General features: G+C 38.8%; 1 protein-coding gene across 3 annotated transcripts in view; it reads right to left on the bottom strand.

Moving 5' to 3' along the window:
- Positions 1-17,619, bottom strand: part of APC4 (Transducin/WD40 repeat-like superfamily protein) — a 316,377-nt gene that overhangs the window by 58,966 nt on the left and 239,792 nt on the right. For all 3 annotated transcript variants that reach the window (XM_089832217.1, XM_089832218.1, XM_089832219.1), the window contains exons 12-13: positions 1,091-1,182; positions 863-961 (exon numbers count right to left, since the gene is read on the bottom strand). In XM_089832217.1, coding sequence (XP_089688343.1) covers positions 863-961; positions 1,091-1,182 — 191 coding nt within the window. The remainder of the gene's footprint in view (positions 1-862; positions 962-1,090; positions 1,183-17,619) is intronic.

The raw sequence follows: 17,619 nt of genomic DNA, 5'->3' as shown, positions 1-17,619 counted from the left end.
GGAGGAGTTTAGAAGAAATAGTCAGTAGCCACACTGAAGGGAATAAATAGTATTGACTGCACTGTTAGAAGGGGAAGAAAGATAGTCTCAGCTGATGATAGAAGCTACAACAGAGGCAAGCACTAAAATATTTGAAATACAATTATGATATATACATCGACACATCTTCCTCTTATTACACAGATGAATATATATATTATATTATAATGATATATGGTGATTATTTGAATATATAAGCATATGTTCTCGATATAAACCAAGGATATATAGTAGATACAATTGGGTATTGGCAAAAGGGAAAATTCAGTGGTGAAAAACACAAATTTACAGGTTGCATAGAGGCTGAACCAACAAGGTTCATCACATGCCGCATGTATGAATCCATCATGTAGATATAATTTAATATATCAGTATGTGTGTGTATGTATTCATTTATTTATTTTATGAAATATCTATAGATGTACCCACAGTACCAGAACCTACCCAAGAAAAAATTAGCCAAATCCGTGAACCCAAAACTGAATTTGTATTGAAACTAGGATTGGAACTCAGTATATATATACAGATAGCAATACAAATCCACCCATTCAAACACCAGAACCAGCCACTAGTTTAAAACATTCAATTGTATTTATCACTTACCGTTGAATTATTTGAAGTTCAATAAGCCGCTCAAGGCAATAAACCTATTTTTCATGTCAGTGCTATTACATTACTTTCCTTGACAATCTCACTTTATTAGAAAGGCTGATTTCAATTCGAAGACTAGGAGCCCCACTCATAATCATGTTTAGAAGTTTTACATTAATGAACCTACAAACCTTACAATATAAAAGCATAGAATATTATTTAAAGTACTTACGGATGAATTTGTATTTCTACATCCTTTTGAAGAGCATCCAAGTGTGGCATAATTGGGTCCTCCTTGAAAACACTCGTCAAGAAAACCATTACCAGCTGACTGTAAAAAAACATGAAATTAACATTCATACTCAAAAAAATATGTTAATAGATGTTTATTATGGAAAGCAAATACCAAAAATACAACACCTCGCAAAGCCTGTTGCATCTAACAAGTGTAAGACTGTACCTGTTACTGACAGGCAGCTGGTCACTTTGTGAGAGAGGTTCACCACTCAGGTGTTTAAGTGACTTAGTCAGCCAAGTGAAAAAATTCTCAAACTGCAGAAACAGATAACTTGTCAGTGGGAGAATAAGAATGCACTACAAAAGAATAAGAATAAGAAAAGGATGAGTGTTCCTGTGATAAAGAATAAAAATGATGCTCTTAAATTACAAGTCTAGGAATGCACTCCAAAAGAACTATTATGAAAAACATCCCTAATTTAGATGTCAGTTCTCAGTGCACTTCCAATCTGTTGGTGGGTCATTCAAAACAAAATGATGCGCAAACAAATGGCTCTCATTATAGGACATAATTCAGGTACCATTGGACAAGCTTTTGATTACCCTCCAACGTTTGATACCAATATCTAAACTACCAGCATTCACAAACACATCAAAATTTAAACATGATCAGATAAACATAGTAAACATAATGCAATAGAGCTTTGCATCTAAGAATACAAATAAAAGAGAAAAGAGTAGTGCAGGTAGAAATATTTGATTTAAGATTTTTTAAGAAGAGCATATTAATTGTATTTGTTGATTTCCCTCAAACTATATAGCATGACCAAAATAACATGCAGTTTACCCAAAAACATTTGCCAGATTTCAATTTTTTGTTCGACAATGAAACCAATGAATAGACTAGCACAAATCAAAGCGAATTCATGTGAATTAAACAATACCAGATGACCATTAAGAATACCATAGCACAAAACTAACATTCATCTACCATTACCATCAAACATTGACACAAAAACACAAACCTCTTTTAATAAAAGAAACCTTAAATTAAACCTCTATTCCATTTAATCAAAGTTTAGAATGATATTATCAAAATAATAAGATAATGTTTGTTCAACCTCCTCTACAAGGTAAAAGTAAGTAGATATATTATAATACTTATAGGTTTTGAGTAGGTCACAGCCCCAGCAAACAGTGAAACTGACCAACTCAGAATCAAACTAGAAAGCTTAGGGCCCGTTTGGCTGCTAGAATTGGACTGCAATAGAGATCTGTAAATACCCAAAATTTCAAATCCTCTATTTGGGTGCACCAAATCAGAATTGGGAATAGGAATATGTATTCCCATTTTGGCCCAAAAATGAGCATTTGCAATTCCACCTAAATAGGTCGAATTGGAATAGCCAACTCCTATTCCGATTTTACTTTTTCAGAATTTATATTCTTTTTGGGTCCGTGAAATAATCATCGGCTCTCAACTTTGTGTCCTCAGTGTGGTTCGAGGCAGGAACACATCAACGCTCACCTTACCACCCTTCACAACTTACTTCCCAGCGCCATTAAATTAAGTTTGCCAACTCAGGCCCTATTTATTTCTACTTCAGTTTGAAGACAAGTCTTTGTAATGTTGTTACCTTCTGTGCACATGGATAAAGCTTCTCTGCTGGTAGAAGTAATCGAGCATGTAAAAGAACTGAAACGGATGGCATCAGACATAGAGCAAGGGAGCCCGTTGCCAGATTTGGCAGACCAAGTGTTAGTGGGATTTGGAGGGTGAATGGTTGTTGATATGCGCTTTATTGTGTTGTGTGATTGGTCAGACCCGTTGATGGATGTGATCAAAACCCTAAGGGCTCTTCATCTGTGTGCAGTCAAGGCCAAGATACCTACCCTAGGCGATAGGGTCAAGAATGTCTTCCTTGTCCCAAACAATAATGTCTTCCTTGTCACAAACAATGAGGACAAGGAAGACAAGATCAAATCCAAATCCCCTCGTTTCAAGAGGCCTTGAAAGCTACTCTAGAAAAGCCAAATTCTACTCAGTTTGTTTGAGAAATGCGAAGGAAATCTTCGGATGAAAATGTTGTGGAATTAGGAAAACAACAGGAAAAACTTCAATCTATGCAGGAGTTGCAGGAAAAAAGAAATGTGATCTACAAATTGTGACTTTCTGCAAATGGCATCCTTTTGACACACCGTGAAACGTCTTAACAAGATAGACATATTCCAACACAACCAAACACAGCACAAACATATTCCCCATCAAATTCCGAGTGAACCAAATGGATTGAGAATAATAAATTTCGGATTAACAAATTCCTATTTCCTATTTCTGCATCCAAATGGGCCCTTAGAGTAATAAGCTAATAATAGCTAGTAAGAGTTAATGAACTAATAAACTGCGAAAGCATTTCCCACTATGGATTTTCTGCATACATGGTCTTGAACAACTATAAAGCAGAGTTGAGAATTGGCAGCAAAGTTAAAAGGAGCTCCTGAAAATTTCTAAAATGATACTTGCAACTAACACAAATAACAACTCTTCTATTTCAATCTGTTTGATATAAGTATTTATTAAATTCTAGAATGCTACACTCTATTTCTTCTGGATCTTGGATATTTCAATTTTAATGGCAGCCTTAAAAATGGTAAATAGATTATTAAACTCAATATTTGCTAATCATTTACCATCAGTGCCTTTTAATTGAAATTCCAGAAGATGCAGAGAGATCAATTGCTTTAATATTTCCGCAGTATTTTCAGAGCTTTGTTAATGCCAATTACTACTTTTGATGTATTTGCACAGGTCTTCTCAGCGAATGTTTTTTACAACATTGATATCACAATCAGATAGCAATAACAACCCATTTTCAATAGCAGATTTGAGTCCAGCAATATACTCTATTTTCCTCCCCAATTGTCTTAGTTCATGAAGCACTTCTTGTAGTCATGTTAGAAAACTCTATACCAAATCTAAACAATTGCAAATAAAAAGATTGATGGATTTTACCTTTTAATGCAATGTCCTATGATATAGTCACCAATTGTATTTGGACAAGAAGATTTTGTATGCCTAATTTCCTACTCTCTACCATACAGACTTTAAAACTCAAACAAAAAACCGAGGTCTTGCTTGGTTCCCTTATTGGATTATTGATTATCAGAATTGCAGCTTCACAACCTTCCCCCTAATCGAGTCAAGATTCATTTGAATTTCTCATTTAAAAAGATTTCTTCTTTTCTACCTCTATAGGTTGAATCATGAAGATGACTGAAGAGAAGAAAATGGAACTGCCTCGGGAATAATGAATGGACCCTAAAATGCTTGATTACCTGCTGAAGAACAAGAATGAACAAAGAATTCATGAGGCAATGGAAATGGCAAATTATCATATACTTGGAAAGAAAAAGATTGAGAATGTATTTATGAGGATTCTCTGACTACCAAAGATAATATTGTGACCATAGTTCAAAATCTCGTTCTCTACCACTTATCAGAGAGGCAAAAAAAAGTTTTCTCAACAAATATTGGAGATAAATCGGTAATTTCTCGAGAAAATATCAAGAATTTCAAGAATGACTTAAATTTAATTAGAAATGCATTTTTTTGCAAAACTCAATAAGGAGTTGCATCTAATGAGTCAGTAAATGGGTAAACAAACCAAATAAGGTGATCTAGATATATATAAATGCCATATGTAACAAAATCACATCCTCGTGTGGAATGTTGATGATTGGGAGCCATAATCAAAGACTTTGAACTCTAAAGCAAACTCAAAATAGCAAATCGTCTTTGTAAAAAGATAAGCAAATAGAAATGTCAAGTACAATATACACCTAGTCTACATCTTCCAATTCCCCTTCCCAATAGCTCTAGTACAAACTATGGGAGTGGGAGGGGGTCTAGGTCTAGCCCTACCAATCCTTTGTAATGTAGTTGGTGTTGGCGCTGGCAATGAATCCTCATCATCTGAATCCTCACTACCAATGTCCTCACTCGCACTGCCCTCCTCTTGAATGTCATCCAATCCCTGTGCAAAAGTACCCTCCCACATAGCCTGACTCTCCAAATCATACATGTCATCCTCTATGAATAATGGAGGTTGCTCCTGTGCTGTCCAATCACCATAAGGATCTATGTTATCTAGAACAACTAGTTCAACTTGTGTTGAGTCTACTTTTCTTATGTGCAACTTAAGGTTATATTGTTCAAAGACGAGTTTATTTAGGTGTTTATGTGCCAACTTGTTCCTCTTGTTTGTGTGATACACTCACAATTGGATGAGCACCATGGCTGACATAAGATGTGAAGTGCAAGTTCTTGGACATTTGGGACATTTCCACCCTAATCGCCACCGAGCATCCACAAGATGAATACTTGTTGTGGTGTCCACAACACACGCCCCATTTTTTACTAGGAATGGGGATCCCCTACTTTTTTCGACTCTCGGACTCATAATTCGAGAGTCAGGAGAAGAATTTTTGTTTAAAAGTTGAATCCAAAAATCACAAAAAAATCAAAAAATCAAAAAACACAAATTTTAAAAAATAAATAAATAAATAAAAGTTACAAAAAAAAAGGAAAAAGCGCCACGAGCGCCTGCGACGCCACGCGTCGTGCGCCGGTGCACACCGCGCCCGAGACACTCGCGCCGCGCGCCCGCGCTCGCGCCGAGCGTTGTGCACGCCGCAGCACCGAGCGCGCCGCGCACCGTGCCTGTGCCGCGCCACGCGCATGTGCGCTCGCCCCCGCGCGCGCGCATTGCCATGGGTTCGGATCAGCCTCCCCAAATCATGGAGAAACAACCTTTGCAGTTTAGTGCAATGATGTTTGATTCGCATTGCCATGGGTTCGGATCAGCCTCCCCAAATCATGGAGAAACAACCTTTGCAGTTTAGTGCAATGATGTTTGATTCATATGATGAATCTACAGGAAAACTTGATGAAGATGATCAAGAGGAGTTTGCGTTCCCATTCAATGAAGAAGTTCTTCCAAGTGTTGATGTTGCAACAAGTGTGGATATGCCAAGAAATTTTGAGGGTGTGGAAAATTTTGAAGTTCCAAAACTCCATGAAGTTTCAAAAGGTGATGAAAATGTGGAGGGTCCTGAGGTTGGTGAGATTTTTGAATCACAAAGTCATCAAGAAGAAGACACCAATTCTTCCTGTGGTGATATTGATTCCCCATTGGATAACGATAAGTTGCCTCCTTCAAAACAAGATATGTCATTAGAAGAGATGGATAGACTGTTCAATTTGGTCTCAAGTTTGACTGAGGAAATGTCTATTTGTGGGTATTCTACACACATATCAAACCATGCAATAACTGAGTCATGTAGGATTCATCCATTTGGGTTCCATTCAGAAGAAAGTTGCCCCGATTTCTTGTTAGCTTGGGAGATCGCAATGGAGGGAAAGTATGATTTTGAACAAACTTCTTTGAGATTTGAGGCAGAAAACATCTTGGTTGATGATAGTAATGAATCCTGTAATTCGAAAGGGAGGTTGGGAATTTAGTTTCCTAGTCCAAGGGAGCTTAAAGAGGAACCGAAAGTGTTTCCATGTGCGCGTGAAGTGGTGTACCATGAGATGAGACCACTAGAAGGAGAAATTACAATGTGTGAGTGTACCCCTATGGTGGGGGACTTGCTGGATCAAGTGATATCTTTCCATTATCCCTCTCAGTTTGATGATTTTCAATTTGAATATGATGCTAAAGGTAAGAGAACTTGTTTGTGGATTAATCATGGCCATAAAGAGTTACCACAACTTCTAATTTTGTGTGATTTGTGCTCCGAATTTGAACCAAGATTGTCTAGACTTTTTTTTTCTAAGTACAAAGACAAGTCAGCATTTTTGAGAACTATATGGGGTGGTTCATTACTATTGCACATAATGAGAAATCTACTAATAACTACCCCACATTGTTATTATTCGAGTTTTTTTGTAAATAAGTTTTTGTTTTTGTTTTTTTTAGTTTTTTTAGTATTTCTAGTTAGGTGTTGCATTTTTTCTTTCAGTCGTGTGTTTTCTTTCAAAGTTATGTCAATCCTAGGGGGTAAGGTGTACTTGGGATTTTTCTCAAGACTTTACTAACCACTCTTTGGTTCCGATTTCAGGAAGAGGTATTTCTTTGTCAAAACATTTGGATGATTGTGTGTCTTATACCAACCGAGCAACCGAAATTTCTTGTGGAAATGGGGGACTTTCAGTCTGGAAATCAGAAGTTTGGACCAACAAGTTCTCAACACTTTGCAAATTTAAAGATTTGATTGTGTTAGGTGTTGTTCAATTTCAAGTCAAAGATGACGAGAAATGATCCAAACTCTGACTAGTTCAAACAGGAGGGGTCTCCTCGAAAGGTTACTAAGATCATTGTTTGGCGTGAGAGTTTCCTAAAAAGTTCTAAAAGAGGAACGCAAGGGATGTTCATAAGAGATCGAATCCAAGAAATGACACTGATGTTCTGACTACATAGTCTAAGAGCAGTCAGGATACATAATTCAAAAAAAAAAAAAAAAGAAAGAAAAGAAGACAGTGTTAAGACTGAAGGATTCTAAAGATCTGAAACGGCCAAAGATACGTTGCAAAACAAAGTGTCTTGTATTCAAAAGTACTGTTTCATCAAAAGTAACATGTTGAATGACATAGAGCAATTATGCAAAAGGCTAGAAACTAAAAGAACATGACATCCCGCCAAGAGCCCTCAAACTGATTCTCTCATCTGGTCAAGCAATTGATTGATAAAGAGCCTTTGTGAAGATTCTGAATGAATGAGCTGAAAGGAGTGGAAGATAATTTTGAGTTGTTAGAAAACTCTGATTAATTGCATCCTAATGCATCAAAGGGAACGAATATACAATGCACACACTGAGTCATTTCTTCCTTTTTCAAGGCTATTTGTTGTGGTGTCCACAACACACGCCCCATTCCTTACTAGGAATGGGGACCCCCTACTTTTTTCAAATCCCGGACTCATAATTCGAGAGTCAGGAGAAGAATTTTTGTTTAAAAGTTGAGTCCAAAAATCACAAAAAAATCAAAAAATCAAAAAACACAAAATTTTTTTTAAAAAAAATTATTAATTACCAAAAAAAAAAAGGAAAAAGCACCACGGGCGCCTGCGATGCCACGCGTCGTGCGCCGGTGCGCACCGCGCCCGAGACACTCGCGCCGAGCGCTGCGCATGCGCCGCGCCGCGCGCATTGCCATGGGTTCGTGCCTCGCGCGCATGCGCTCTGATGCATTTCGTATGTGTGCGTGCACGCATGACCAAGCGCCTTGTGTGGTTGTCAAGCTGTTTTTCCACCTTCAGTTTTTTCCGAATAGTCATGAGAGGGGTTTAAAATATATCGCTTAAGTATAAGTTGACGTCTTATACTTAAGATATATTTTAATATATGCGACGAATCTTTTGAGATAGGTTTCAGACCTCCCGGAGATAAGGTAAAGATTCTAGAAAATTTCAGGGCTTCAGAAATCCAGACTTAGCCAAATTTCAGGGCTTGAGGAATCCAGACTTAGCTAGATTTCAGGGCTTCAAAATTTTAGACTTAGCCAGATTTCAAGATTCACCTCCAGTTTTGTTTAAATGGCTAGTGTGTTTTTGCTATGCATTGTTAACTCTACGAACTAATGTTTGCTTCTTTTGTAGGTAAAAATTGCATCCTCAACTTGTCGAGATCATAACTTTGAACTCGGGCCTCGGAATTCAAAACCGCTTACACCATTGGAAAGAAGAACTGAAGATCTAATTTCAGTCCCTAAAATAGCGAGCCTTCGGTTGCCCAGTTTTAGGGACTGACAAAGGTTTCGACTTGAAATTTTGAGCAAAAGACCTTCAAAAATGTCATTTAAAAATGCCTAGAAAATTTGTGAAAAAATATGAAAAAGTTGCAAACATTTAATCGTCTTGGATAATATGGATCACTTGGTTTCTCGCCGGGAAGGATTGGACAGGTGGAGAGAAGACAAAGGTCAAAGATACAGAGGTTGGACACATAAAGCAAATCAAGTTCCTCATCTTATGCAGCTATTGGGGACAAGATTCAATACAGGTGCCTTGAGATTTTCGATTGAAGAAGTAGAGGGAGTGCAAGTTTATAAAATTGATTGGCTATAAAGAGAGTGTAAATCATCAAAAAGGGGCATGGAGCATATACAAAAAGTGATTTAAAACCTCATTTGAGCAAAACCCAGAAACCGTTTTCAAAATTGAGAACTTTGATTTTTTGGCGAATTGAGCTCCGCAGGTCCTCAACTCCGCAGATCCGCAGCTCCACAGATACGCAGGTCCGCAGCTCCGCATTTTCATGTAGCTCCGCAATTCAAAGGTGCGCCGACAGTTGACTGCCAGTTTCAAAAATATCACTTTCCATGCATTGGGAGCACATTCTGATGGCAAGTTAGCTCCGACACACGCCTAGTGAAGGGTCAGCTTCTATTTTTGGTGTCTCCATGCACTTCTACTTCGACTGATGGCTTCCTCCTACTTTCTCTCTCATGCTTTCATTGTTTTTGACATGTAAAGAGCTCATGCATCCAATTAATGAATAAAATATGGATGGAGTCCCTCTAAGCACCAGTTAGATGGTCAGTTTGTATATATTTAGTTTGTTTTAATATTTTAAAAGCATTTTATTGCATCAAGATATCTCTCACTCTCAACACAAATTGAGGAGATGATTTCTTATAAATACCCCATTGTAAAATGTAACAGGGGCCGCCATTATTATGCAATAAAGTTATCCTTTTGGTGCTAGCATTCGGAGTGTAGTTATTCTTGCCTGGATGTGTCATTGTTTTATGGATTTTATTCATGAGATTGTGATTGAGCCAAAGGTTTATTGCGTTGTTTCTGGTTGTGTGATCTTTTAGTTCTGGTGTTTGCTACAGATATATGAATTCCGTTGACGTAACGAGCTTGAGAAGAAATCACCCGATTGTGTCTACATAGCTTTTTGTCTTGCATGAGCGCACTTTCCGTGGCCTTGCGATTTGATGAAGAGTGAAACATCATTCGATTTGTTAAAGATTCTCACCGATGATTGCATCAGTGGATTCTAGGAAGCGCTGCTCCTGTTTTCATTGGTTTCCTACCGATTTCTTTGAAGGTTTAACTTGCAGCGTTTTGTGTTCTGTAGTTTATGTCCATTTAGAAATTTCACTTTCAAGTTATTTGATTTCATGTTAATTGCTTTCAATTTCGTTATTTTCTTTGCTAACCCCTTTGTTAGAATAGGACCTCATAGTAGCTGCATTGTTAGAGTTGCATTCATTGAAAAACAAAAAATACAAAAAATATTGTTCTTTTGGTGTGATATTTTGAGACAGCAAACAGATTTTACTTGATTCCAAGGTAAAAGAGTTTTTGGAACCAGCAAAGGCCTCCTCGTGAACATTCACATTTATCTTCTACTAAGCAGATTTTGGTACGTCGCAAGACAAACACTGAACCTTGGAGTGAGTCCTTAAAAGGATTTGCTTTTCAAGAGAGGAATTACACTATGGATTCTTGCCGTTGACCTCGTGCAAAATGAATGCCCAACAATACTAAAGAGTTAGAATGTGAGGTGAGAAAATGTTTTTGTAACCTAGCTATTATCTACTTATCAAGCATACAAAAGACTCCAAATTCCAAAATATTAAACCAATGGTTTGAATATTTTTGCCTCTCCTTGCCAACTCTGAGCATAATAGTTTGCTTCTTGCATTTTGATACACTTCCATCTCGACCATGATGAAGTCTCCCACCTCAACGTCAGATACCATTCTATGCTTGCACTCACTGAAGCTCTCCATGACCTCTCCATTGGGATCCGTGTACAAATTAAGAGAAGTGAAAATGAGGGTTGAGGAAATACACTACCGCACGAATGGGTTGAGCTCCACCTCCTATCAATAAATGCCCATATGGGCTCAAATTTGAGGTTGCTCCCCCTAAATTGATTTCATAGAGCCTCTTTACCCTATCCATCGCCTCATAAAGAGACCCCACTGGGGTTTGTTCCCCATCTACAAGCAGAGAACTTTAACCAAGGCTTCGCAATCTAAAATTGAAATGTAGAAAACAATTATCATTAATCAGAGAGTAGGGTTACAAATTAATAATGAAAGAGTTGATTATTGAATACAAAAAAATTAAATATTCAACTTTTGAAGTTTCCAAGCTAGCTCCACAATTTCTGTAACTAGATAAAAAAAGTGGTTGTCAAAGATAATTTGTGCAACACTTTGTCCATCACTCATCCGCAAATAAATTGAGTCTAGACATGGTTGACTCACAAACGATTGCCTCAAAGGATTCAAAGATCCAATAATAATTTGCAATGTTAAGAAAATCGTTGCAAACCTTGTGACCATAAGTCTAATCAACTCCTTCCCATGGGTGAATTCTCTCATCGAGTGAAGGACCCAAGGATGATTACAGATTTATTTCATTACCATCCTTCCATCCTCTACAACCAGTCTCACCCAATCCAATTTCCCTATATACTCCAAAAGGACAATAACATGCACTACACAAGTTCACCAAAAGAGTGAGCTATGCTTACCTTGTAAGATCCTGCCCACTACCACATATGTCATTATATTGTTGGTTATTATTTGCACCACATTATCAACCCCAACCTCTATCACAACATTATCTATCATTAGAGCCAAAGTTTCAATTATTTTTACCTTGTCTAAGACATCCAAGGATTTGAAAAAGACTATTTAATCCTTGCAACAAACCAAAAAATTGATAAGGGTATGGCTTCTTCCATACGTCCATCCTGTATTGTTCTCGTTATAAGAAAAATTATTAATCAAACTATTGTTAATGGGCCGATTGATTTAATATATCTCAGACCCATTTTTGTTTTCTTTTCGTAGTTTTGTGTAGCCGTCGGCTATCTTTGTACACCCTCATAAAGTTTTCCCCAACGAGTATTTAAGCACGGCTTGTAGGTAGTCGTAGGTATGCATTTTGGATTATTTCTTTTACTACAAATTCCTGTTGGAGTTTTGCATTTATTTTCCATTTCGGATGTGAAAGATCTTCCTATTTGGCTCGTGTAGTTTCGGTGGGATTCAACCCTCACCTTATTCCATTGTTGCATATAATACTTCGCTCGGGTCTAGCAAATCAGAGCACCATCTTTTGGAAAATATATTTTGAGAGTTATTCATGTTCACTCTTCATTCTTTGGTGTATCTAATGAATTTGGATCTATAAGTTTTGTTGCATGACTAGACATTCTTCTTTCTTCCATCCGTACATCATTTGTTTCCTCCCCATACTATAAGAACAACTCTGCACTCATTCCGTACCCCACCTCACCACCACATCGTCTCCTTCACTCCACCGTACATCCTCCCCACAATACCTTACAGCCTTTTTCCCATCACCATCGTATGGCTTTCATACTGTACGGACCCACATCCCAATATGCCAATATCTTCCATACGGCTTCTTGTAAGCTGCTACACCGTACGACCTCCATTGTCCTTCCACCATACGGACTTACAGCCTTCCCGTACAATCTGTACTCCAACTACTACATTCATCCCTAGAAAATTGCCAACCATACGGCCTTCTTGCCAACCCTTCCATACGGTCATTCAGAATTCTATAACTCACCATCAGGTACCTAGATGAACAGAACATTACAGCGGTATCAAAGCTTCGATTTTGCCAGCCTGTGGACAGTGAATGAGTGTATAGCTGGAAGAGAAGAAGAACACATTCCGTTGATAGAATGGTTGTAGAACAGGAACCCATAGCTGTCGATCTCGTGGCACTATTGAGAGAACTTGCGAGGAATCAGGAACAAATCAATGATAATCAGCATCTCATGGAAGAAACTCTCAAGAAGTTGGCAGACAAGAAAATATCCGGTGAACAAAATGGTCACACTGTGGACTCGGTGCAGGTAAAGAAAACCCTCATCCAACATGCTCTCGACCTTCCATGCCCTCTTTTCCCCACGGACGAAGGCAGCACACGGAGGGAAGCAACTAACTTTTGAAGAAATGCAAGAACAACTGAGAGAAGACTGGAAGAATGCGAATTTGGAGGAAGATATATCCTACAAACATTACGCAAATCTTAGAATGAGATATTTCAGAGGAGGAAACTGAGGATATTTCAATGATGATCTCAAAAGAAAGTTGAGTAAAGTAGATTTGTCTCCATTTGACGAATCTGGATCCATAGCTGTGCAAGCGTGGGTAATGAAGGTTGATACTTCTTGCTTAATCCTATGCCAAAAGAAGCAATTAAATTTGCGGCATTACACTTGGAGGGAGTCGCCACATGAATGGTGGCATCACGACACCATCACACTAGGGCGTGATCAAATAAATACCTATGCAGAAGTCACTGAGAGATTGACAGTTTGATTTGATGGTAAAGATCCAAAACTCAATTTCAAAGATTTGGCATAGCTGAGGCAAACTGGATCGGTTGACCAGTACATTGCGGAATTTTAGGAACTCTCTATTTTGGTCATGGACATTTCTGAAAGAAGAAGGATAGTGTTTTCATGGACGGACTGACAGAGCCATTGGAGGGTTGGGTAAAAGGGTTCAATCTTGCCACCCTGTCGGAGGCCATTCAGAAGGCAAGAAGCATGGCATCATCATTAGCATCATCCTCACGAAGTTACTCACATTCCAAACCGACAATGTTTCTGAGGGAGAAAGATAACAAACCTCCACTGAGAAAGTCGTCGTTGAACGAAGCTACCAAGCAAGAGCTCCGAAGGAAGAAACTAAGTTTTAACTGCAAGGGACCGTGGGAACCTAGGCACAGATGCCTCAGGAAAGGAAGAACAGGAAGATATACCCTCCGAAGACAACCAACCTTACGAGGACACCAAAATGGTTAGCTTGAACCATATGGAAAGAATTGAGGCATTGGTATGGCGTGGAGGAACCATCACCCTAGCTGGTAGCCTGAGGTGCACAGTGTTTCATGTATGGGGAACCCTTCAAGGACAGAGTTATGGTGATGCTCGATAGCGGAGTCACACTAAACTTCATAAACTCATCTCTGGTGAAACGAAGAGGTCTACCTACAAAGATGCACACAGGATTCCAGGTCAAGGTTTCCGGAGGGACTTCTCTACCCTACACACACCTTGTTCCTCAACTAAGTATCACACACTGACTGAGGATTACTTAATAGTGGACCTTGATAATATGGAAATTATTTTGGGCATAGAGTGGATGGAGACACTTGGTGAATACACTCGGAGCGTCAAACGAATGGGCTTCACTTTTGTTGTCAATGGAAAGAAGATTGTTCTCCGCGGAATGGCAAATGAGGGTCCAAAGGAAGTTTTTGCACATCGGATGGAAGCAATTTTTCGGCGCGATGACGTTGCTTGGGCTGCAGATTGTTTTGTCTTGGCAAAACCTATAAAAGGGCAATGGACACCTTCCCAAGATGATGATCTCCAAAATATTTGGAATGATCATGATAAAGTTTTTAGAGACATTCCTCCTGGCATATCGCCTCATCAAGGGTTTAAACATACTATCGAGTCAAAAACAAGAGCCAAGCCGGTCATAACCACATCCTACCACCATCCCAAGAAATTCAAAGATGAGATCAAAAAGACAATTTATGAACTACTAGAGAAAGGATGGATCCATCCCAGTTCTAGCCCTTTTATGTCATCAGTGGTTTTGGTCAAAAAGGAGGACGAGATGATGCACATGTGTGTGGACTATCGTGCGTTTAACAGAAAAATAATAAAAATAGATATACCATTCCAAGGATAGATGAGTTGTTGGATGAATTACATGACACAGTCTATTTTTCGAAAACAAATCTCCGTTCCGGATACCATCAGATCTACATGAGCGAAGAAGATGTGGGAAAGACGACCTTTCGTCGTCACTACGAGCATTATGAGTTCCTGGTCATGCTGTTTGAATTAATGAATGCACCTACTTCATTCCAATCATGCATGAATTGCATCTTCAACAAACAATTGCGTAAGTACTTACTGGTATTTGTTATGATATTCTTATTTATAGCAGGACATGGGAAGAACGCCTATAGCATTTGGATGAAGTCCTAAGGATCATGAAGGATCAACCTTTGTTTGCCAAGCTATCCAAGTTGAAATTCAGTATGACATAAATATTGTACCTAGGGCATGTTGTCAGTAAATATGGAGTTCAAGTTCATCAAAAGAAGATTCAGGCTATCCTTGATTGGCCTCACCCAAAATCATTGACGGAGTTGCAAGGATTTTTTGGACTGTGCAATTATTATTGGAGGTTTGTAAAAGGATTCTCTCAGCTCAGCGCCCCATTAATAGAATGACAAGAAAGGGCTCCTACCAATGGAATGAAAAGGTGCAACTCACTTTTGATAAGTTGAAAGAAGCAATGAGCACTTGTCCTGTACTTGCATTACTTGTTTTAACTCAACCATTCATTCTGGAGTGCAACGATTCTTGAGAAGGCATTGGCAAGGTACTAATACAAGATAGACACCCCATAGCCTATGAGAGCAAGAAGCTTGCACAAACAAAAAGCTTATATTCCATTTATGACAAAGAGATGTTGGTCATTGTACATGCATTAACTAAGTTCCGGCAGTATCTGCTGGGTGCCAAATTTGTCGTTCTTATGGATTACAATAGTTTGAGATATTTTCTGCAGCAACAGGACTTGAACAAGAGGCAAAAAAAATGGGTAAGCAAGGTTCAGGCTTTTAATTTTGACATTGAATATTGAAAGGAAAGAACAATGCGGTTGTAGATGCCTTGTCCAGGAAACCCGCCATCTGCTTATTGACCCAAATTTCAGCTGACTAGAAAGCACATTTGTTGAAAGAATATTCCAAAAAGACATTTGCCTGTGAGCTAATGGATAGCAACACCTAGGAAGATCGATACAAAGTGGTGGATGACATCATTTACTATAAGAATAGGATATATTTTTTAGATAAGTCTATCGTCAGACTCAGCACCAATTACCCCAAAACATTGTTAGTGATTGGGATGGGCGATTTATTAGTATCTTTTGGACATTACCATTTTGGCTAACAGGAACGAAATTATCACCCAGTACTAGTTACCGACCTCAAACAGATGAACAAATAGAGATTGTAAACAAGTGGCTCGAAGGCTACCTTTGGAACTACGTTTTGACACAACGGACATGGGTTAAATAGATGCATCTACGAGAGTATTGCTACAATACCACTCACCACATGTCCATCAAGATGGCACCTTACAAGGCACTATACGAGTGCGAAACCCTTTCCTTCATCGACATAGTTCTAGGTGACAGTTACTCACCAAGGGCGAAGGACTGGCTTCAGGAGGGACAGGACATCTTGAGATGCTTAAAGGAAAACTTACAAGAAGTGCAGAATCAACAAAATATGTATGCGGATAGATATCAAATTGAGAGAAGTTTCGAAGTGGGAGACTTGGTCTATCTCAGACTTCAACCATACCGGCAATCCTCATTGAAGGAAAAAGGGAAAGAAAAACTTAAGCCATGATTTTATGGCCCTTATCGAGTAGTTTACCGTATTGGTGAAGTTGCCTGGAACATCCAAAAGGGAGTCGTATTCATAACGTTTTTCAAGTCTCCTGTCCTAAGAAAGCTATAGGACAGAACATCATGATAGCTGCAAACCTTTTGCCACTCAATGAAGAAGGAAAGCTCATATTGGAACTAGCCAAGATCATCGAAGTACGTGAAGAGACCCTGTGAAACTGCATGGTGAAGGAATATGTGGTACGTTGGAAACACTTGTCGTTGGATGATGCGACGTGGGAGGGCAAGCACGTTCTACAACATCCGGCATTGCATTTGCTTGAGAACAAGCAAAATTTGGGATAGGAGGGCTACAATGTTCATGTTATAATATAAATTATTAATCAAACTATTGTTAATGGGCCAATTGATTTAATATATCTTGGACCCATTTTTGTTTTGTTTCCGTAGTTTTGTGTAGCCATCAACTATGTTTGTACACCCTCGGAAAGTTTTCCTCAACGGGTATTTAAGCATGGCCTGTAGGCAGTCGTAGGTATGCATTTTGGATTATTTCTTTTACTGCGAATTCCTATTGGAGTTCTAGATTTATTTTCCATTTCGAAAGTGAAAGATTTTCCCTATTTGGCTCATGTGGTTTCGGCGGGATTTAACCCTCACCCGATTTCGTTGTTGCATGTAATACTTTGCTCGGGTTTGGCAAATCAGAGCACCATCTTTTAGCAAATATATTTTGAGAGTTATCTATGTTCAATCTTCATTCTTTGGTCTATCTAATGAATTCAGATCTATAAGTTTTGTTGCATGACTGGACATTCTTCTTTCCTCCATCCGTACATCATTGTTTCCTTCCCATACTATATCGACAACTCTGCATTCATTCTCTACCCCACCTCACCACCATATCGTCTCCTTCACTCCACCATACATCCTCCCCACAATACTATACGACCTACATAGTTAACCATACAGCCTTCCCACCTCCACCGTACAGCCTCTTCCCCATCACAACCGTATGTCTTCTATACCATACAGACCCACATCCCAATACGCCAATGTCTTTTGTATGGCTTCCTATAAGCTGCTACACCTTACGGCCTCCATTGTCCTCCCACTGTACAAACTTCCAGTCCTCCCATACGATTTGTACTCCAGCTGCCACATTCATCCCTAGCAAATTGCCAACTATACGACCTTGCTAACCTTCCGTATGGTCATTCAACATTCTGCAACTCACC

The sequence above is a fragment of the Cupressus sempervirens genome, chromosome 5 (genome assembly GCF_028749045.1).
Source record: "Cupressus sempervirens isolate cs-2001-9-10 chromosome 5, ASM2874904v1, whole genome shotgun sequence".
Taxonomy (NCBI): Eukaryota; Viridiplantae; Streptophyta; class Pinopsida; order Cupressales; family Cupressaceae; genus Cupressus; species Cupressus sempervirens.
The sequence above is the reverse complement of the archived record's forward strand: the minus strand, read 5'-3'. Positions and strand labels throughout refer to the sequence as shown.